Here is a 23,093-nt window from a genome sequence, read left to right as displayed (position 1 = left end):
GCAGAAAAAACAAAGTACACCATTTTATCCAAACGTCCGCAGCGCTGCAACCCACCCTCAGTAGGTAATTACATTAAGCTGACATTATAATGAATATGATAGTGAATAAATTAAAAATACATAGTGTTTAATATCGTATAATCAATTTCATTTTTACGATACAGTAACGCTAATATTATATTAATATCACAGTCCAAAAACATTATTATTTACAATTATACGGTCTTTGCCTCTATTCTACAAGTAGTTTACAATTCAAAGAGTACATACAAAACATATAAAATTGATGTAATTACATATTTACATAACGCACAAAAGAATTGTAATTTTGATTTCAGGAAGTTATACTTAGTTTGTATAATGTTTGGTATTATTATCCAATGTTTGGCACTCCACATTAACGTTTTTTATATTTAGCATTTATATAAGTAATCAAACCCTATGTAATAGATTGTATGTATTTATTATCAATAGACCAATATTTTTTTTATTGGTGGAATTTTCGAAACTGAATTATTTTGATAAATAATTAATATGGAATATTCACAATTGGGAGCAATCTATGATAAATGTCAACATAGAAATTGAGTTATACAGTATCTAAGTTCTATTTTTAATATAATATAATATTTCTGTGAACTTTTCAGTACGCTTATATTAAAAATAAACAAGTATTTGAATGAAAATCCTTATTTAATTTTCCTGTAAGGTCGTGGAATAGATTATTAGTTATAATAATAATTGATTCACTAACTACTCTTCAGTTCTTAGAATGGTCATTTTCACAGCCAGTTCACTGTTATCTGTAAAAAAAATAATAATTTACATTTAAAGATATTTAATAACTTTGTAATTAAAAATGAGCTATTTGGTCTAACCCTGGGGCTAGTCCATAAATGTATTATTTTTTACATAGGTTCTGTAAAAGTTTAATAAAAAAACATACAGACTATGAAAGACTTCACTCCACTCTAATGGTAATTGAACAGACAAACCACAAAATGGTATGTACTGAAATTAATTATACTACTCCAATTTCCGAAGGGTACAAGTCTGGCTATTTTTTGTTGATTTTTTCAAAATATAATGTTAAAAGTCAATAAGTTTGGTAAAAAATAAAATAAAAATGTTGTACAGTCAACATGACATCTATTTGAACCATTAATTGCCAATTAACCACTATATATAACTACCACAGGTCATTGAATCATTTTAAAGTAACTATGCGTATGACTAAGCGGTATTTTATGTACGCAAAGTTATGTAGATAAAATCCCATTAAATAATTATTCATAGTAAAGTTCTATGTTCGTCCAGAAATATTGGTCTCTATACTTTTAGATTTAGATAAATACCAAGCTGGGGTCATATATTCGTACTAATATTGAAAGTATGTTGGTTTGTCTTTACTTCACGGAAATAGTCTAATGGCTGGAAAGAGTGATACAGGCTTTTTACCTGGGGCCGAGCCGCGGGGAAAAGCTAGTTTGAAACAAGTGTGAGTCAATAATGTCTTTGAACACTGATTCAATACTTTCAATCGCATTTTCAGGATTGAATTTGAGATTTTTCAGCGTCATTGCGCAGATGTTTCGGCTGAGTGAGCTTTTGTTTCCGATGTTGAAATTCACTTAAATAGAACTTGATTTAATGCTTATTGACATTTTGTACAGACGATCGCATGTCAAGTTACCCTGCATGAGTCTTCATGCCGAGGTAATAACAGCGTGTTTCCAATGAATTTGGGAAGCTTTGATGACCTATTGACCCACTCTTTGTAATCCCTTACAATACCTTAAATAACCTTTGAAATTTATAGTCAACCAATTATTGTCGAATTCATATAATTAATTAATTCTACAATCTTACAGTAACCTCGACATGTCAATAGGAACTTTAGTATTTTTTTGTCTATACAGACGAATACATTGGTGGACATATCACAGCAATATGGATTATATTCAAATAAATTATAAATGTGTTGATGTATGTCAATGAGTATTTGTTCAAATTTATTTTAAACTTTATCGTTTTATTAATAATAACTGAAAACAGGTATTAAACGTGCACGTAAGTATCTTTTATATATCGGACGTTTCATTTCGTTGTAACACGGTCCGATACGTCCGAGGTGTAAAAGGTACGTGCGCGTTTAATACCTGTTTTAATCTAGTTTCATTAGTTCTCTCTTTATTTTATCTAAGAAACTAAGACAGTTAGAGTGCATTTATAAATTCTACCACATTCCAAACTATGTATTAAGCGCTTGATATTGTTAGCAATAAATTCTGTGTAACGATGTCGTTATTTCTACTAGAAGTAGCATTATACGGCCTCCAGCAAGAGGTACGAGGGAGTCCGATTTTGATATATGATTTTATAATAGAAAATTTATTACGAAAGTAAGGTCTAAATTGTGAAACTAGCACAAGAAAAGTTTAATATTTTATTTCATAATGGGAGGAATTGCACATTGTTGAGAGTAGAATTTTTTGTTAAGTACATATTTGAAGTAAGCACATTTTATGTAACGTTTTGTAGATTTTAATTACATATATACATGCTAGCTTTGCACGTCTTTAAAAATTCTTGCCCTCTTTGTAACAAAGCAAGCCACCTGATATTGATAGGATGTAAGGCGATTAAGTACCTCCCCTCTCGAATATATTTCCGTAATTTAATTATTCCTCTTGAGCTCTACTTATAATACAATTATACATATAAGAGATTTACCACAAATACTTATTTACGGCGTATTATTAGATCAATAAAATGTTACATGATTAAAATATTTGAGAGTGATATCGTTATATAGCTTAGTGATATATATAATCATACGTGGCAATGCGTTGCAATAGTAGCGTGTCTCGAACGTTATACGTATGAAAAGTACCTAGATGTATAATCAAGAAACAAAAAAAAATGGCCACTATACTTGTACTCGTACTCAACGTTGTTTTAAATTGTTAAATTAAGTACATAGTTAAATATTCTTTAGAACAAAATCGAAAGAGTCTAATGATAAGCTCGCCACATATATTAAAAAAGAAATAAAACTTTACCTCGGATACACAGCATGCAAATCGGGATGAACGGGTCCGTGTGTGGCAATAGTCGCATGTCTCGGGTGCGGCGACATTACCGCTGCGGCGTTGATCGCTCTGATCCTAGCGCGGAGTCGCTCGTACTGTTCTGGTTGGTACTGGGCAGCTATCGTAACAGCACTGCCTGAATACTGCTAAAGTGGAAAAAGTTTTTTACAAAAATATAATTTTTAGATGCAAGCTTTTATTGTTGTCAGAGAGATCTTATTGCATTCAATGCGTAACAAAAATTAATGTCTGTGCATTAAACCGTTGAGGAGTCATCGATGTGGGATGACCGATGAGGGATCATCGGGAGCCGTTCCATTATCAGGTCATGCTTATCATAATAATAAAATTGTCATCGTCAAATTAAACGTTGTACAAAATTTCAGTCGGTTGAAGATTGAACTTCAAAATTGAGTTACAAGATTTTACCCGAAAAATTACATATATTACGAGTTCAATATCTGAGAAGTAAATGACTGATTTAAAATTTTTTGAGAATATATTAGATTTATGATATTTTACAGCAAAAAAGCGGATGTAACTTTACTTATCGAGTGTGTACTGAAATATCTAAAATTAGTGTCAACTTTTAATCAAATCGTCTAAGAGCAATTGATATGACTTCTACAACTACTTACTGAGATCTACCGGCAAATAGTCGCACTCACAATAGTGAACTAAACTGTCGACCAGTGTAAAATGATAAATCAGTAGAAAAAACTGAAAAAGGTGTAAATAATTACTTTCAACGCAGCTGCGGCTTGTTCATGTGTAGCCCTTGTAAGGTCTCGTCCGTCAACACTTAGTATCCTGTCACCACGGTGCAGCATTCCGTGGGCGGCCCCCCCTTCCGACACCCCCGAGACGAACACCCCACAGGCATCGTCATCGTTGGAATCTTCAACTTCCCCCCCTAAGCCCCCCACTATGTCCATCCCGAGACGGGAACCGGAGCGCACCAGTCTCACCATGCGGACACATCTGTTTTAGAAAAAATCGAAATAGCAGAGTTGTTAAAAACACTTTATTAATAGAAGATTTGTTTAAAGTTACTTGAATATAAAATTACACTTTCTAAACACACTTCAAGCTTTTATTAGATTATTTAATCGTCAATATATTGTGTTTCAAATTTTCGCGCATAAGTAGAGTTGGTCGCAAAGGAATAAAATGTAAAGTACGATTTACCAAAGAATTTCAAATAAACTAAACACACTAAAACTATCCTCTTTATTTTCTCTGAAAGTGTAAATTGTACAATAAAAATTCAAACAAAACAAATTTAATCGAAATAATACCAAATTCGCGTGCGTGCCAAACATGCTTGTTCGGTAAAAGTAACCGTTTTATAGTTTTTGAATTAGTGCCAACTGCCGACACGTTAGCGTCATTTAAGGGGGGGTTATAAAACGTGCCTAGAACGCTGAACCTACCTCGGTATTTCAGTCGGTTCATCTTCTAAGAGCTCGTGAAGTGTCGAGCAAGAAGTGGCTTGCGTTCGTGCTGCAACAATTAAGTCATTATAACGCTGCTGTTTTCAGTTAAACAATGAAGAGTTGACTGAAAAGGAACACGTCTGCTTTAATTTTAATTAGTTTCTTGTGAAACTTCTATATATCCATTGTCTAATATTCTAGATTCTATGGATTTTATAGTATTGTTGAAAATTTGATTAAGAGGATTTCAAGTATCCCATTTGTAATTCGTCAGCATTATTTTCACTTCATTCCATCGATTGAAGTTGAAGCCAAAATTTTTGGACTATATCCAATTGAAATATATCATGGTAATATTTCAATTAGAACTAGTTACTACCTACCAGAAAAAGAGCGATTATAAATATCTTGTATTATATAAAAACGTTTGTAATAATTTATTTTTATTATTCAGTCATTTGTGCTAATTGTACTTATTTAAATCAACATTAAAATTAGTAACACTATGACGTCTATCATAACATCAAATAAAATGTAATGTCGACTGGCTTGTATATTACAGTTTTTTTTTTCTTTAAGGACATAATATAGTGCGAAATTCACCGCATTTTAAATAAAAAGTTAAAAGACAATGGTTACATTATTCAGCGCAGTTAATTTAAATCTAAAACAAAAGAAAGACGTATAGCGAAACTTTTCAAGTTGGGCATAAATAAGTGGTCAGTAAAGGTATGCTTACTAGAATAAAGCGGAGCGGTTCTGGCAACGGGTAAAATTGATCCTGCGGGTAGTACGACTAAAGTGACGTGTTCTCCTGTATTACGTAATGCACCTACTGCTTGCGCATGCGTAGCACCAACCAATGACGTTTCAATTCCCTAAAATCGAAGGAACATTTTAAATTATGAATACAGCCAGATGTTAGTTATTTACCACAAAAGCTCCAACAATAATAATGACAAATCCCAGTGCTCCATCAAATTCCAGTATTCTGGCTGACTGATGAAGCCATAATATTTTATCAGCTTTAAGATTTAAAAAAAGAATTACTCATAATTGTACTATCATTTTATTGAAACAGAAGTATGGTGAGTAGATTAATTTATTGTGAATACTTACATCTTCATCTCTAACAGCCAAAATTTTATCTCCTAAGCTTAATCTACCATCATGATGAGCAGCCCCACCGACCGCAATGTGTGACACAAAAATGCCTCCGCCACCCGCTGCTTCGTCCGCTCCTCCCGCTATACCAAGGCCTAGTCCGCGAACGCCTCTCCACAATGTCACCACCCTTGGTCGACGGGCACGTCGGACTCGCTGCAAAGATTTTTCTTATAGTTTTTTTTATATAAATTCTTGACAATCTTACAAGTTTTGGTTGCTGAAATACAATGTGCAATTGTCTCTTTCAAAATATACACAGCTTTTGTGACATTGTTAAATAAGTTCGGTATTTTTATTCATTTAATTTTGTAGCGGCTTTGAGTATTACAAATGAATAAAACTTTTAACATTTAACTTCGTTTCCAATTTATAGGAAATAATATGTAGCTTGAAGTTAAGCTAAATCTAATAAAAAATGTGCTTTTTGTAGACTATTACAATACGCAACCTAAATTAAAACTGTTGAGCTTTGCTTTACCTGATTTGCGATGCCTTTTCAGCGTGTAATCAAATCGACAACCCTAACAGTAGCATACACTGTTCAAATATTGATAAAATAATTGGTTTTTCCAGTGCCAGCATTGTGGTTTCAGCCATGCGTTTGTTTCAATCAAAATAAAAGTCACTTATTAATAAAAGCTATACCCATGCCAAACTATAAAACGGTCAACCAAAATGTAGGACGTACGTGAATAAATTGCAAAAGGTGAGTTAATGTTTTTAATATCTGAATAGTTGATGTATAAAAATATGTTAAAATCTTCTACTACTACTTTGGCACAGCGACCCAAAAGTAAATCTTGCCCTTAAAAACGAGAGAGCGTCATTGTCTTCTGTTTTGCACTGTGGTTAGCCAGTTGACAGCTCTTAATATAAGCATATCAGCCTGCACAGGTGTTACTCCAGCGGTATTTTAAAATCTGTTTTTATACTGCATCGAGCGGCACCATTACACGTTTTTAAATGTTTTATAAACATTTTGTTGTAACCTTTCACTGACATATTTGTTATTTGTCTTTCTGAAACTATATTGTGTACATAATTATAGACCGTAAGAAAGTTTTTTGCTTCTTCGGTTCACAATATTTCATTAATATTATAAATTTAATTTTAATCAGAACTAAAATTACACTTACTAATCTCACGATATTTCCTGCTTTCTGAAGTGCGTCCACGGCAACAGAATGAGGTGCGCCTTCTACCGAAAGATCGTTCACCTGTAACAAGGACGTGCCTTAATAATATATAGTGCCTTTATAATAATATTTTCGAAATATAAACTGTCTATTTTCATCAAATCGTTTAGCTAAATATAATGAGTATTTGCATACATTTATAATTTTTCGTGAACAATAAATTATAGTATGTACTCGTGAAAAGCCGGGGCAGGTCGTTAGTGGAGACCTAACAAGCGCAATGTCAAGTACCTAACATTTAATATTCATGTAACCCGGACGAGACGCTGGTTCAAATTAAATTACTTGTTTTAAATTCTACCTTTCTTAATGAACATTTTTTGTCCCACGGTCGTCGGGTATAAATTTATTATCACTGATGAAACAGATACTAATTCTGTTAAACGTCTTCAAAAGTATGTTCTTCATTTGTGGTTTGTTAGAGTTAATTTTTATCTAGTTAGTTTGTTATATTATTGTCAAATCTACACCATAATTAACAATAAATTAATGTCACTGTATTATATTTGATTTATAATCACTGAATATATTGAAGACTAAGAAGAAACATGTGAAGTGCAGTAAGGATAAAGACTGGACCCTGGACTCAGGCACTTAATGGCTGTGAAAATAAGATTATTATTAAGATTATTATAGAATAATTAATAAGAGAGAAATCACTGAATTGGTTGCAAATAATTACACCGCAAAATTAATTGTGTGCACAAGATATAATGGCGGTTAGTTTGTGTACACAAGAGGTAATGTTTCCAAAATACCTATTATAATGGTAGCTCTCTGCTGGTCATTAAATTTACGGGAGTAAAAATAATAATATCCTCAATATAAAAATACTATAAAACCTTTTAAAGGCTTGCTTTTAGCAGATATAACTGACGACTGACACAAAAAGTGTATGCTGTAAAAATAAAGGGAATTAAAAATTATTATTTAATAATTATTGTTCCTGAAAAAAAAATTAAAGCGATTATCCAAATGAATTGGTACATAATACTGTATCGTAATCGATTTTGAATTGGGCAAACTTGGAAGCGATAAAGCCAGAACGACTATTATACATTGTTCGTACTTGAGAGTTTAATAGGTTTTCTTTGAACTTAACTAATGACAGAACTCCTGAAATCTATGATCTACAGGTTCATTAACAAGATAAACTTAGTGCAGTCTACGAGTCTACTACTACTGGCAGCGTGCGGCTCCCGCCCTAAATAAGATCACTACATGTCATTCCGTGGATGTCGTTACTCTAGAAATAAGATGACTCATTCGTTATCTTATTTCTAGAAAACTACGTGACGGTAGCAAAACGGCCAAGCTACATGTTTTAACTAGAATGTAGAGTATGTGAAGTTACGTCTGGTAAAGTTAGGGCGCATATATCAAGAATCTTGGCTCTACATGAGATACCATATAAACTTTCACCTCCTTTTTTAAGGAGTTAGGGGATGATTTTTTAAAATGACCACACACGTATTTTTTTATTTTTTACAAGAAGTATTTTTACTAATTTTAAGATATCTAGCACAAGAAATAGTGCTAGTCTCATAGAAACTTCCACTCCCTATACCAAGGGAATGGGTTAGGTTAGGTTGGGTTTTTATAATTTTTTTGTTGTCCCTGTACTAATATTAGCTTACATACCAAATTTCAGCTTTCTAACACTTCAGGAAGTACCCTAACAATTGTGACTTATTTGGACATCTATTAATATAGTATACTAGCTACGATATTCAAACTGTATATGTTTAATTAATGTATGTTTTATTAAATGTACTCATGCTATTATATCTTGCAAATTTTAACTATCTGGCATTATCCAAACCAAAGTTACGAGGGTTCAAACATACGACAAAACGTTTCGAGAAAAGGTATGTAGTCGCTTGGCTCGTCTTGGCGTAGATTGCAATGAAAATTTATTATTAAAATTAAATAGTAGGTATAATGTCTATCTATCCACTACATATTGTTTTAAATTATAACAACATTTGTCCGTCAAAATCATTTTAATTATTTTTTTAAAATGCGAAGTTAAATTGAGATCTTAAAATCGACTCGGCAGTTTATTATAAATAATATATGTATTGATTTATGGAATGGAACTGAAGTATTAGACAAATATAAAAAATAGATAAACTGAAGAATAATATTCATTGGCTATGAAAATACAAAATATCCGTCTAATTTTGACAAACAAATAACAGGAAAGTCGAATATTTTAAATTCATATTTTGTATTTCAACAATGTTACATTTAAGTAATAATAAGAAACATTTTGTTGAAAATAAACTACCTAAAACGTAGCCCGAAAACGTTAATGAAGATTGATAACACTAGATTGTCTTCTTTGAAGACATATCGACCTGTCAAATTATACCGAAAAACACCCAACATAAAATTTCATTAAACAAACGACCAAGTTCGCAAAGAATGTCGTTTAAATAAGTCCCGTGAAGAGTTTTAACAGCGTGATAAAAAAGTTTGACAAGGTTATTTCCTAGATTTAATGCCGTCTTTATTTTTTTCGCAAACTGAGCTTACTTTTATGGCGTTATCCATAAAATCTTATGATAAATTGTTCGATGATCAGTAGTTGTATTTAGCTACCGTAATAACTATGAGCTAGAAAGATATTTAAGTCCTTAATAAACCACTTTTATTTTTTGACATCTACTGGTGATTTATGGTAATGCTTTTATCTTTACGCCTAATATATCTAATTTTTCCAATTGTTTTTCTTTTTTAATATTAATAGTCGTTTATGTCCGAGTATTGGGTAAAGGCCTCTCTTTTTCTTCCACGTAATTAAAATTATTAACTTCAAAAAATTATTAATTTTGTTAGAATGATCTTATCATGTTGCTTTTTTCCTATATCTATATATTTAATTTTGATTGTAATAATTAAATAACTATTACCCTGTTTAGTGGAATTTCCTCACTTCGGGATTATTATCGTCATTTTTAATTGTACTATGTTATCTATTGATTTATTTTCACGTCGTCATTTTCGCGTCAATCGACGTAAAATTTCAGACTACATCATTTATAACTTGCATTCCTTTCAGAAAAATATCTTCACCGTAGCGGAGTCCAAGTGAAAGTAAGATTAATCTGGCTCCAATTTTCTTAAAATTCTTCCAAGAGTGTATGAAGTGTTGTTCAAAATCCCCAACAAGTTCTAAGCTCATTGCCTAAGGGGATTATTTCGTTTCAAGAGATTTCATTTAGCTTTGTGGAAAAGAAAATAACGCAACTTTCTATATAATTCAATTCTACCTGTAATAAAGCGGTCAGCGAAATCTTAAGTGAAATTGAAGCGAAAAAGTTTGTTTCGTCAGATTTAATTTATTTTAACGTAATATTTGTCTGTTCTGATGAAATAAGAAAAAAAAACTAAAGTTTTGATATGCATATATAAATTTTATTGTACTTAAATATTTTTACAACGAAATAGAGTAATAATTTTAATGAATTTAAATCGGATAGATTGTAAGTACGTAGATTTTCCGAGAAATATTGTTGTTACGAAAGTCTCTAATAAAAATAGAGTAAGACAAACATCATAAAATAAACAGCGCAAATGCATATTTTTGAAATCTTTAACTGTAATTAAAATTTTAGCTTTACATTTATTGAATTGTTAAATAGAGCGTTATAAATATTTTCCGTCTTTTACGTCTATATTTTTAATGTACATTCTGTTCATAAGTGCTAGGTTGATTTTTGCTCTTAGTTTTTCTCGCAAGAAAGCATGAAAGAAAAATTTTGCATTTTATTCAGTAAATGAAAAAACCTGTATAGGTTGCACGTTGTGATCTATATGGGTTTTTCCACCTCGCGCTTTTTAATTATTTCTAATGTCGTTTTAGTCTAGTTATAGCCTAATTTTTTATCAGGAAAAAATGTTTTTGATGTTAACAATATAAGCTATGTGTTATCTTTTGGTCCATTGAGTACTTTTTTAATAGTTTTATTTCGGAAACAGAAAAATCACACGCAATAAAATGTCTCCTATTTGAATCACACGTATATTTTTGTTTGTTTGTAATGACTGTATTATGTTTTAGAATATTACAGAAGATACTTACTTGCAATAAAATGTCTCCTATCTGCAACCGTCCATCCTTCTTAGCCGCTCCCCCAGCGGCCAGCCGGGTTATGCTGACGTCACCTCCGGTCTCCCCCCCCGCAATGCTGAGCCCCAACCCCGCCGCCCCCCGCTCTAAAGTCACGTCTGCCGTCTCCCATACCGACTCGTTGTCTGAATCAGGGTACTGTAGGGAAAACAATCTAATGAGAATGTGATCTGGGTTCCATCAATAGGTAGGTACTAATTAGGAATGTGTTTTGTTTGTGCACAGTGATGTTACTCCTCTATGATTAGAAAAAAAAAAGGAATTATAGCTAGACAGGAACACTAGGAACATTTTATTGAGAGCCTCAGATTACCTAAAGCTAGAAGAAAAATTTAATTTGTGTGATGGGGTTATTCAGTAATCTCAAGCTTTTATTCGGATACTAACATTTTACAAATAAAGAATTTCGAAACCGAACTCAGCATATTTGAAAATTAAATCTTATTGCAATCCTTGCGATTTCTTTTTCCAACTTTTGTCAACTTTCCCAGCTACGCTTCTAGAATAATTACATTAAGTGAAAACTGACGACCAGGAAAGTTTTAAATCAGCAAAATTGTCCAAAAGACTGCGTCAGGCATGTCGGGATTTACACTGCAACTGATAACTTTGGACCAGACGAAACGTTTGCTGGTTTTAATGAGCCGTATCTAGGAACAGATTGGGATTTTCCACAAGCATTGTTCGCTGAAAAACTATGACAGGCATTTGGAACGTGTGGCCAAACTAGGACATCGAATATTAAACCCGTGAAAAAGAAGAGACAAAATAACCACACGTTGCACACATTGCATGCATTGTTACATGGTTGCCGTTTGAATCAAGTTCGCGGATGAAAATAACTCTTGAATGAATATTTTTCCATTTATAACGTAACTAAGGGACATGAGTTATTATTTATTTTAGTATAGTATTTGAGTGATAAAATAGGAGTGCTGAGATCCATTCGTACGATAACAACGTCCCATGGGCAGTCTGAAAGTCTCTAAGCAGTCTCCGGGCCGGTGTAGGGTCATACCATGAAAACCAGGCTAAGTGAAATGGGATTTCACCAGCAACAACTATCTTGCACTACATAGGACTTGAATGGCCATACATACTGTCCGAATATGTCCGTTTATATAGACTTACCGATGCGACAAGAAAAAAAGTTGAAAGTTCTACGTTTTTCGAGGTAAAAAAAAGTCACAATGTAACTAAAATGAATATACTAAAAATGGCACGAGACACAGTGCACGAACGTCGCACAAAAAGTAAATAAAGTGAAATAGGTACAAAATGGGCCCGTGAAATGTGTCGCGAAGACCAGAATAGACGAGTTGAAAGCGCTAGGCAAAAGTGTTGTTGGCTTGGTGATAATATTGTAAACGTACCTGGCAGCTTCCTGAGAGCCGCCGGCCGTTTCCTGGACTCCCCTGCTCCCTCCCTCCCTCGCAGTTGCCAGTGTTTGCTGCAAACAAAAAAACAAGTTTATTTCCCGATTCTTTCCGAGGTGAAACTTTACAGTTATAAATGGAACGTTTTATTTTTAAATCATTTATAATCGTTTGGCAGTAATTTTTAATTTTTATCATTAAAGTTATATTTTTTCTAAAATACTTGAAATGTGTAACTTATATACTCACATTTTATAAAAACAACTTTTTATAAAAAATATTATGCTAAATAAAGTAAATAAAAATAGTATGGTAAATAAGTCATGCATGTAAACCTCTTAATAAGAAAATATGTCCAAAACATTTAATCCTGTACACCTGTTTCGCGTCATAAGGAGATTAAGGGTATTATGATTTAAGGTTCACCTTACTTCAATTAAGGTCCTTGTGATATTATATTTGTGTATTTTTTTTATATTGTATTTGGAGATTATTGTTTTGTTTTTATTTAAAATTTTATTTAAAATCTCATTGCTTCGTTGCAAATCAACGCAATGTATGGTACGACGACGGTAACAACGGAGTGGAAACGTACTGCCATGACGCAACGGAGGACGATGGAGCAATGGGGCAAGTAACAAGAAATAAACGCAAGCTATATGCTAGCGACCCAAATTAATTATGTATTTTAATCATTGAGTTAATTTCATCTTATTTATTTCGATTGATTGAAAAAACATAAATTTAAGAAAATAATCACTTTCTGGTTAATTTACAAAAAAAAACATAAAATAAAACAAAAAGCGTTATAAAATTACATTAATTGCCCATGACAAATACATTTTTATAAATAATATTAGCTATTAAATAACACAAATGTTTTTATTTTTTCCGTACTTTTATTATTATTGGCAACAATGGTTTACTTTATCTCGAAATTCCACCCCTCTTTAGAAGTGAGCTTATCTTTGAGATGGATTGATAAACAAAGGATCCGAGAATGCTTCGAAATAATTCTGAAATCTTTCATAACATGATTCGGTTGCATCAGTCAATTTTGACGTTAACTTTAACCTGCGAAAATGGCAAAGTACCTATTACCATTTATTTCTAAACATCTAGTCTTCTTTGAGCTAGCTCTTGTCAGTGGAGTATACGCCACACCTCCCTATTCTAGGTTTGGTCTTGATACGACAAGACACCTGTCTTCTGTTTCAGTTGGCTCGCATAACTCTCTCGGTCTCCCTAGACTATTTTTGAAGGAATGGTCAAAGGAAGAAGGGGTCCTTTGACCATTCCTTCAAAAATAGTTTTAAATAAGGCGTCGTGTCGTATCAATTAGCCAATCATTCTTCCCCTAACATTTTCTATAGTATTCATATGAAAATAAATACGTATTTATTTTGCATCAAAAAGTTCTTAGTAGCGCGAGCACCTGTATTACCTATAGCTTTATAGGTGAGAACCACAACATAATGCGTGATAACATAAGGCTCTACGGAACAACTATTTCATTATGCCATCAAAGAAATTGGGTCAAGCTGAGTCCGCCTATCGTTGTAATGTCCGCGTTCTATTCAGTGATAATCCTGGGTGATAAATGATGTTTTTTTTTACATAAGCATCGTATAGTGATGTTCGTGACGCTGAGGCGGAAATGGCTATTGGATTTTTTATAAGCTTAAAATTAACTTGCAATGTATGTAGTTATTTGATGTGACCATGTTTTTGAAGCAAACATCTTCAATTGAATCCAAATTTTTAATACTTCTTTCGTATGGGTGACAACGCTTTGGGACCTGCGCACCCAAGCTCGACTCCCAACGAGGAAATAAACTATTTACTGCACGGCTGTAATTTGTGATTTTGCCACGCTTTAAATGCAATAAGATCTCTTTGTCGAGATTAATAGCTTGTCTCAAAATAAACATTCAATGACCATACTCGACTAGTGCTCTGCGAGACTGTGCTAACTGAAGCTAAGTTTCGAACAACCTTAGCTATTGGTGTAGGTCAATTCAAGTGGGCGGAGTATGCTGCGTGACCTAAACCAATATAATTTTGTAATTTAAAAAAAATGAATTTCTATTGTTCGTTTGATATTGTTGCTTCTGTGTGGGCTAAAACTTATTTTGCTGATAAACTTATATAAAGTTGCAATATTGTTGCTTCTGTGTGGGCTAAAACTTATTTTGCTGATAAACTTATATAAAGTTGCAATTGATTTATAAACGCAAAATCTGCTACTGAATATGATTTTGATGAATTTAATTAGTTTAGTTTCTTGATGCATTCAGTCAGGTTTAAGGTAAAAGAAATAAAAATGTTTAGAAAAAACTGTACAGGGCAATTTTTAGTAGGAAAAATTGACTGAAAATTTTTATTTTTGTTCCAGACTGAACATTTCCTGAATATTTCCTCGAAAACTATGCCAAAAAATAGGATTCCAATTCGGAATCGTAATCCTTTTATAGAGTATCGTCATATTTCACGTTTTCAATATAACAATTGAAACGTGCCTAGCAAACACTAGTAAGCCTACTCGAAAAGAGCTAGTACATTATTATACAGTATTTGGCAAAGAAGGCACAAAAATGTATAAATTTTATTAACATTAAAAATTGTACATCGAAATCAAATTTGAATTCACCGAAGAAAGACATAGAAAATAATTATTGTAATATAATGTGTTCCTTATCGTACAACAAATCCTAACTAATTGTATAAATGCGAAAGTAAGTTTGTTTGTTACGTCTTTACGATTTATCTACTCAACCAATCTTCTTGAAATTTTGCAAACATGTAGTTTGAAGTACGAAAAAGTACATAGGATACCTTTCATCCCGGAAATATCAATGTTCCCTAGGGAAAATCTCGCAAACAAAGCCACGGACAAAAACTAGTACCTTAATAAAAATAAGCAAGTAAAGTGTTTAAACGTCATTTCAATTATATACAATTTAAAAGTATTTTAGTAAGCTGAAAATATGCTAAAAATAATAATAATATTCATGTTGTGAATGTTGATTCGGATATACAGTAAATTCACTGGTGAAATTTTAAAAAATTTAGCTCATCGAATCACGTACGCTCGAAAACGTAGGTATCGGCAACATCCAGTCCGCGTAAAATCAACCGAATTTTTTAAAAGTTTTGTAACACAAAGGTTTGAAAAACCTCAGCTTTTTTAAACTCTAACAAGCGTGTCGTGTTGTTTTCGATGTTTCTAGGTTTCACATATTGTTATAACCCTATCTAGTTTCTAACATTAATGAATTCTAACAAAATAACATTCTAGTATGATATGTAAAGCGCATATTTTTGTAAAACAACGTGTCCTGAGTTATTATCCTGAGGGTAAAAGAAAACTCACTAGAATTTAGCCTTGATCCAGCAAAAACCCTTTGGTTTTTATTATAAATATTCCAGAACTAGCTACAAATAACTGGCAAAGTGCGTGTCGGGCCACGCACAGTATAGAGTTCAGTATTTTTAATGGAGTTGTTTGAAGTTTTATAGTAGAACACATTTGGTCGACTATTACTCCTAAACTTATAAAGCCAATATACTGTGATAATTTTCTTTTTAATGCCATAACAATATAAATGATTACTAATGCCATAACGTTTGAATTTTTAACAATAACCGTTTCGTTGGTAGTGGAAGCACTTGACTCTATTGAAAATTAGTAGGTTACTTTAAATATTAATTTAATATCATACTTACATTCCTCAGATATTTGTAGTTCGATCTTATCAAGATCCTCGACTTCGTCATCATCGAAGTCAGTCTGCACTGTGACGTCCCGCGTGTAGTTCTGCAGCGCGATGACGTCAAACGGCGCGCACTCCTCTGGGCTAGGCGTGCGCGTGCTGCGTGCTCGCTCGTGCTCGTGCGCTTCGTGCCGAGCGCGCTTGCACGCTGCGCAGCCGCACAAGGACCCGCGCACGCGCAGCAGCCACACTAGCCCGAACAGCGCCATCCATGTGGTCATACTGCTTCTATTACAATCATCACTTCACTTTTCACTCATATGTCATGATTTTCACTATAACACTATTACGAATTAGTTTTATAATTTGAAAATTGTGACATTACAATATATGTTCATAACTCGGTATTTAAACCTGTGTGTAGAATCAATTAATTAAGTTTTATTTTTTTGGGTTCGTAAACGTTTTTTAGTAATAAAATACTTACCACAAAACCGTTCAATCACAACTTGGTTGATTTGATTGGGATTTTGTAGTACTCGAGTGCCCCAAAAGGATTTAGTATATATTATTATTCTTAAAATCTACTCTCTCTATCCGTGTTCTTTGTATCAATCTCAGAATATGGTATGAATATGTAGTTCATTATGTTATGTGGAGTATGAAGTATAATGTGGAGTAAAAAGCAAGGTGAGATCCTCACAATCTTCAGTCTCCTACCTCAGTTTTTGCATAGCAATAGTACCTAACTAATAATAGACTTCAAATAAATACAATGTACAATGATAGATACAGTGCCTTAGATACAGTTCATTCCATTTTCAGATAAGTATTTGTAAAAAAAAAAAGAAATGTGACACAATCACCAATGTTCTTCTTTTTATTCATAAATTATTCAAATTTCGTCGATGGTTCAATCGACGCTCCAGGGGATATGAAATATGATTATTTGAATAACATCTCCGTACGTCGAACATTTAGCATTAATTCCCGCTCTTAGGAAAATCGGCGATCGTTCGTGACGAATTGATATTTTTCATGAGTACTCGTCCTAAGGGCTGCGATTTATATCAGGAGGCTGCAATTTATTACCCCCATTTATCATTTCATCGAGTCCTTCCTGTTTCGCAGCGGTGCTTATATTATATGGGTTAGTACTATCTTTATTTTGCGAAATTCTAATAATATTAATTATTTAGATCTTAAATTTGTATGGAATGTAATAATTTTATCAATTTACGGAGTTTAGTATTGTTTACGATATCCTGGTCATATTCTCTCTCTTCTCTGCATGTTGCGTTCGGGGTTGTGAAGCCGCGAGGTCTGGATCAGCGTAAAATTTTAAGCATTGGTCTGTGTTTTTACAACCGGCCGCTTGCCTGACGTCAACCCTATCCTTGGGAATGCTAATGTTGGCCATTAATCGCTTCGTACGACATCCACGTGAGATATGGAGTGTGGAGTATGGTGAATAGGGCGGAACCACACGCCATGATATTCCTGGTCATATTATACCCATACAATAAATTTCGATAAAATGCGTTTACAGTAGAAATCGCGTCGAATCAATAAGTAGAAGACAAAGATCTTTAATAACAATGATCTTTTTTTTAAATCTGTACAGAATTTTATATCTATATTTATTGTTAAAATTTCCCCCGCACATATCATAAATTACAATTATAATACTATAAACATAATTAAGTTCATACAATGTAGCGTACTCTCAGTTAGTTCCGACATTAATTTGAGTTATGAAATTAAGCCGAGGCCTGGGGCTAAACAGACTAAACACACGCGGAGATCAAAGAAGCATCGCTGACAGAAGGAGGATAGGCTTTCACGAATCCTTTGTAGTTAATTCTTGCGAAATAACATTTTCATATATACTGCAACTAAGATATACTCAATTAAATTTATACCATTTGTGCTAGTTGCCAAATGTTCCTAGAATTCTTTAAAAGTCTCTTTACCGCCTCTGACGAAGCTACTGGCGATCCTCAATTAATGGGCTGACAATCTTTTTATTACCTATCTAATGAGATGAAAGTTAAAAATACTAATAGATAAAGTATGGCATTTTCATTCAAAAACTATGGCTCAATTATTATGAAGTAACTTGTAATTTTACAAACACTCGAAAAAAATTATCAAAAAACACTTCACTTCTCTCACATTTCCTGGAAGTGCCTACCAAAAATTTTGTCATAAATAAAGCAAAACTTTCCGAGCCGTCACTTTTAGTAAATTTTAGAATACAAACAACTCTGAGATTTGAAACTTTAAAATGTTGTTGATCTTGGCATTTCATTGCCAATATCTACCAATACAAACAAAATTATCAAATTGCTCTGGGTTAGTCTGGGAGATGTTTAATAAATTGTAATTTTGTACTTATACGTGTATAAATATTTCCATAATAACCGTTTCATTTAGGCAAATTAGTAGTGAAAATAAAATATTTTTTTTTAGATTTGCATATCTATAGCCGGTGAAATATGTAAGATTAAGTTTTGTTTTAACACCTCAGTGTAAATAATGTAGAGGAACTTCGAAAATCATAAGATTAGAAGCAACAGTTTGACTTGATTTGGACATGTTTGACGTCAACATATATTTAAAAAGTTTTAAATTGAAGGTTGATGGATATGGGGGATGATGAAGACCGATTGAGTTAGGGACGACATACGTTAGCATGACAGCTACTTGAACATGTGAAGGGAGAAGACAATCTGTGCAGACCCCAGATGAATGTGAAAAGGCAAACTATGTTGTAAATAATGTGAACTCATATTTTAGTAGATACATAACGTTTGTCTTTGTCTTAGTAATATAGGTTCCATAAAACAAGGCTTAACGCGATCTAGTCTATTTCTCTACATAATCCTATTGTCATGTAGTCGTAAATCTTTTAAACCATAGTAGGGGTTAGGAAACATCGTCATCTGCGTATAGCTGCAGCAGTCCACTGCTCTGGACATAGGATCTCTTCTAATATAAAAAAAAAATATTACTCTATTCAGAAAAGCACAACTAAAAGGATTCAAAGAAAATGTTTCCTTCAAATTCGGCTGTGAAGATTTATAACTTGTCGTATTTTATGGTGGTGTTCGTTACACCATCTGAATTGTTTTCGCGAGGTGAGCCAATAACTGAAATGGTGTCGATTCGTGCCGCCTGGGGGAGCGGAGACAAAGTGAAAAAACATTTCACATGCCTCGTGATAGATAACGTCAATAATGTGACTTGTGGCTACTGCTAGTAAAGTATATGCCATTAAAAACATGCTGTAAAAAACACCAAGTCTGGCAACTCAGTTTTTCTACCGTAAAAAGTTGTGAGATACATGTAATACCAAGTCGATTAATTTATTTAGTCCCTACTTAAGGGACTTTCTGTCGTTATTACGTAGGTTATTATCATATCAATATTAAAATGTTTTACGTCTTAAATAATTACATCGAATTGGCCATCACATGAAAACACAATGTATCTTGTAAGTAATAAGTACATATTATATTAGATTATTTAGTCTATGGCGCCCCACGCGATTGAAACTCTCGTCTCCAAAACGAATGTGTGATTTTTCCATACTAGCGGCTCATCGGATGACATAATGAATAATACAATAAGTGAGATTTGAGGTCAACTTATTACAGAGTGAGTATTGACCTGGCAAACCTGCTCAATTAATCATTAATTTATTTCTATCAGCTAAGGAAAAGAAACACTCGGGATTAAATAACTAACTACTTACTAAACAATCTTTGGAGTAGACGTTAAAGATAAATGAAGAAAGTTGGTTTTTGTTATCTCCAATAAGGTGTGAATTTGAGAGAAGTTTTGGACTACTTACATACGTGACTTGACTGTTCCTAAAAGCTTCTAAGTTTCGTCGTATGGAACTTAATAATTTGGTATATGAATTGATGAAAACGTTACGAGGAAAGTATTAATAAGTTGAAGAGGTCAAGCGTGTTTTAGCCTTACTTATGTTACTTATCGAAGGGTGCAAGTGAAACTATTTCGTTATTTCTTGGTCCAATTTTTTTATACTCGCATAAAATATCCATGTTGAGTATTGGCCACACATCTTTTTCTGATGAAAAAAATTAGGACTCTTAATAATTCAAACTGGATTTAAGGGTGGGTTGTACCATCAACATTAACTTTAACTTTAACGTGCACAGAAAAACTACACCATTTTATCTAAACGGTTAAAGTTAACATCAAATTAGTACAACTCACCCTAAGAATATTTAATTTAAATACAAAATTTTTACCTATTTCTATTTAACAAAAATTGAACCTACAAAATCCTACCCTCAGGCAAAAGAAAAGGGATGGCGGGGTTGTTTTTAAAATTTAAAGTAGGAGATGAATTTAAAATACCAGTATAAATTCATTACGTAAAAGAATGAAATGGCAAAAAATATAAAAGAGATCGTAAAGCCAGGATCGTAAAAAGACAGAATATGCAAACTTACAAAGAAAGGCATGCATAATAAACAGCTAATATCAGGTGGCAAGTACGCTATGCTAAATATTTCCCTTGAGAGCGGAATGTGGAAGTAGGTACTACGAAAGAGAAAAATACGAGTCGCAACTAAATAAGTTTTATTTTGGTGCTATTTTATGTTTACTGTGGTAAATTGTTTTGCGGAATTATTTCGAGAACTTGTAGTTATCTTCGTGAATCCTTTAGTATCATAATCTAAATAATAATCGTATTAAAACAACATGCTTTATAATAATGAGTTTCCTATTTTTAGCAAATTTGAATAAAATGTAATTTTCAAAGGAAAATTAGAAATATAGGAAAACAGGTCGGTATTGAGGGAATATTAAATGTGGATTGCTTTTCATGTTTCATTAGTAGGTACAAACAATCATTTTAGATTAAATATCTTAGATGTTCTGTATCTTAAGTTTTATATTTTAGATTTCTGTACTTTAATATTTTAGATTTTAGCCAATTGTTTTCTTCAAATATATGGAGTTAGAGCTGTGGAGACACCTCGCTTTGTGAGCTTTTTTAACTTGTGCTTTGGTGGTGAAAATTTAGTTTTTAGTCATTGACAAAGTAAATAATTAAAATACAAATATAAAAGATAATTTTAATTTTTTGTTCCTAATATAAGCTTCGTTCGCGTAAAAAACGCAATAATTAAACACCTAAAAACCTTGCTTAGGGATGACACTAACTATTGGTGAAAACCGCATGAAAATCCATTCAATAGTTTAGAGTTTATCGCGAACAGTCAGACTGACCATGACCAGGGAACTTCTCAACAGTTTACTGCACAGACATGATTATCTATCAAGTGTTGAATGCAATAAGATTTCACTGAGAACAATAAAAGTTATATAAAAATTTATTTTTCGTAGAAACGCTTTTTTAATAATATATATGAAGTATTCATATAAATATGAAAACTTCATTTGAAGGTCTATGTTTTTTTTATGAGTAGTTAAATATACAAATATGCAATATAATGTTATTATTTTAAAAAATATATAACTAATATAATGTTATATATTTCAGCTTGAAAAAAAAGCATTGACACCAATATTATACTCGTACACTGATAATTTTGCTAGATTATAATAAATTGTAAAATTACATAAAGCTTCCACACTACTTTACAAAACCACAGTGTAGCCATGTAACCTCCGTGGCCTAGTGGTCAACACGCCTTTGAAGGTCCTGGTTTCTATTCCAGCCGCGGGCAAATATTTGTACTTGTGATTACAAATATTTGTCGGATTGTGTTGAGCCCGTTTCTATGTTTGTTCACCGAATAGTGTGGACCGTTGAGTGTTGTCCATAAAAAACAATAGTAGTCACAGTGGGCTAACTAAACGAAACTTATTACTTTATATGATACAATATTGTAGATATGGTTATGATTTTATAATGCATCCTACAACAATATATGTAACTCATAAAATGTGGTCATTTTATTGTCTAATTTCTAATTTTTTTCAAACAAACAGATTTAATTCGAAAACATAAAAAAAATATTTGCTACTATTAAAAAATATTATTTAGTAATGAATATTAGATTAATTAACATAGTAATTACTTTTCCTTATGAGACCATATGTTCTACTTAATTTGTAATCAAGACACCTGAGTTATGAGCAATAAAACAAGTTAAAATTTCGATTAAAAATGAGAAGAAAATTTTATATACTCTACAACTCCGCCCCAATACCTAAAATAGTTATAAATCCATATATAAGTAAATTAGCAATTCCAGAAAAACCTTCAAAACTTATTAGACTCACGTTACACGGTTTATAGTACACAAACTTATAGAGTAAAACTTGCGAATTTTACTTTACACTAGCACGTACACTTTAACACTAACTGAAATCGAGTTACATAGATCGCGTAATACTCCCACGGGAGATTCGGGCACGTCTGTCCTCCACGTCGTTACATCTGGCACTGGCAATGTCGGGCTAAAGGGATCCCACGCATGCGATTCAGGGTAGGTATATTCCTTCAACCCTGATGAGAGCTCTGGAGTGTTTGATAATGAAACCAACTCACCTCCGTATGTTCCCGGTTTCATTGAGGGCTGTGACGCCCGGGGTCAGCGTAAAAAGGAATTTAAAAAAATTGTAGATTAGGCTGTGATTTTACAACCGGTCGCCTAGTTGACGTCAACCTTACTTGGGAATGCTATTGTTGCCTATCACCTGCTTAAGCTATATATCCTTCGTTCGCTTCGATATAATATGAGGATATGAAGTGACTGTATTCTAGGACGGAACCACACGCTAATGAAACCCAACTGCTAAACGATTATAGGAGATGCAAACTCGAGCAATTTAGCGGCTGACGATACTGACGGCTGGCCTCCTTATGAATATTGAAAGTTTTATTAGATTAATCAATTTCCAAGAATCCTTAGTGTAACTACAGAGAACGCAAGTTTGTCTGTTTTGTGACTTGATTATTCTATTTAT

At 32.9% G+C, this 23,093-nt stretch overlaps 1 protein-coding gene across 5 annotated transcripts; it reads right to left on the bottom strand.

The window, feature by feature from the left end:
* Positions 1-114: 114 nt before the first annotated feature.
* Positions 115-22,584, bottom strand: LOC128671513 (disks large homolog 2-like). Of its 5 annotated transcripts, none has more exons than XM_053748022.2 (11): positions 22,407-22,584; positions 16,129-16,529; positions 12,400-12,476; positions 10,979-11,164; positions 6,832-6,912; positions 5,648-5,848; positions 5,268-5,406; positions 4,526-4,595; positions 3,836-4,073; positions 3,063-3,235; positions 115-803 (listed from the first exon to the last, which is right to left on the bottom strand). In XM_053748022.2, exons 2-11 carry the CDS (start codon positions 16,394-16,396, stop codon positions 800-802), a joined length of 1,437 nt encoding a protein of 478 aa, XP_053603997.1. In that variant the 5' UTR covers positions 16,397-16,529; positions 22,407-22,584; the 3' UTR covers positions 115-799. The 5 variants fall into 5 exon arrangements, with proteins under 5 accessions (XP_053603997.1, XP_053603995.1, XP_053603993.1 ...); XM_053748020.2 differs by having other exon boundaries at positions 117-803; positions 3,063-3,238; positions 22,385-22,583; XM_053748018.2 differs by having other exon boundaries at positions 117-803; positions 3,063-3,238; positions 22,407-22,583.
* Positions 22,585-23,093: the final 509 nt, after the last annotated feature.

Source organism: Plodia interpunctella, chromosome 7, assembly GCF_027563975.2.
Source record: "Plodia interpunctella isolate USDA-ARS_2022_Savannah chromosome 7, ilPloInte3.2, whole genome shotgun sequence".
NCBI classification, from domain to species: domain Eukaryota; kingdom Metazoa; phylum Arthropoda; class Insecta; order Lepidoptera; family Pyralidae; genus Plodia; species Plodia interpunctella.
This window is presented reverse-complemented; position numbering and strand designations above follow the sequence as displayed.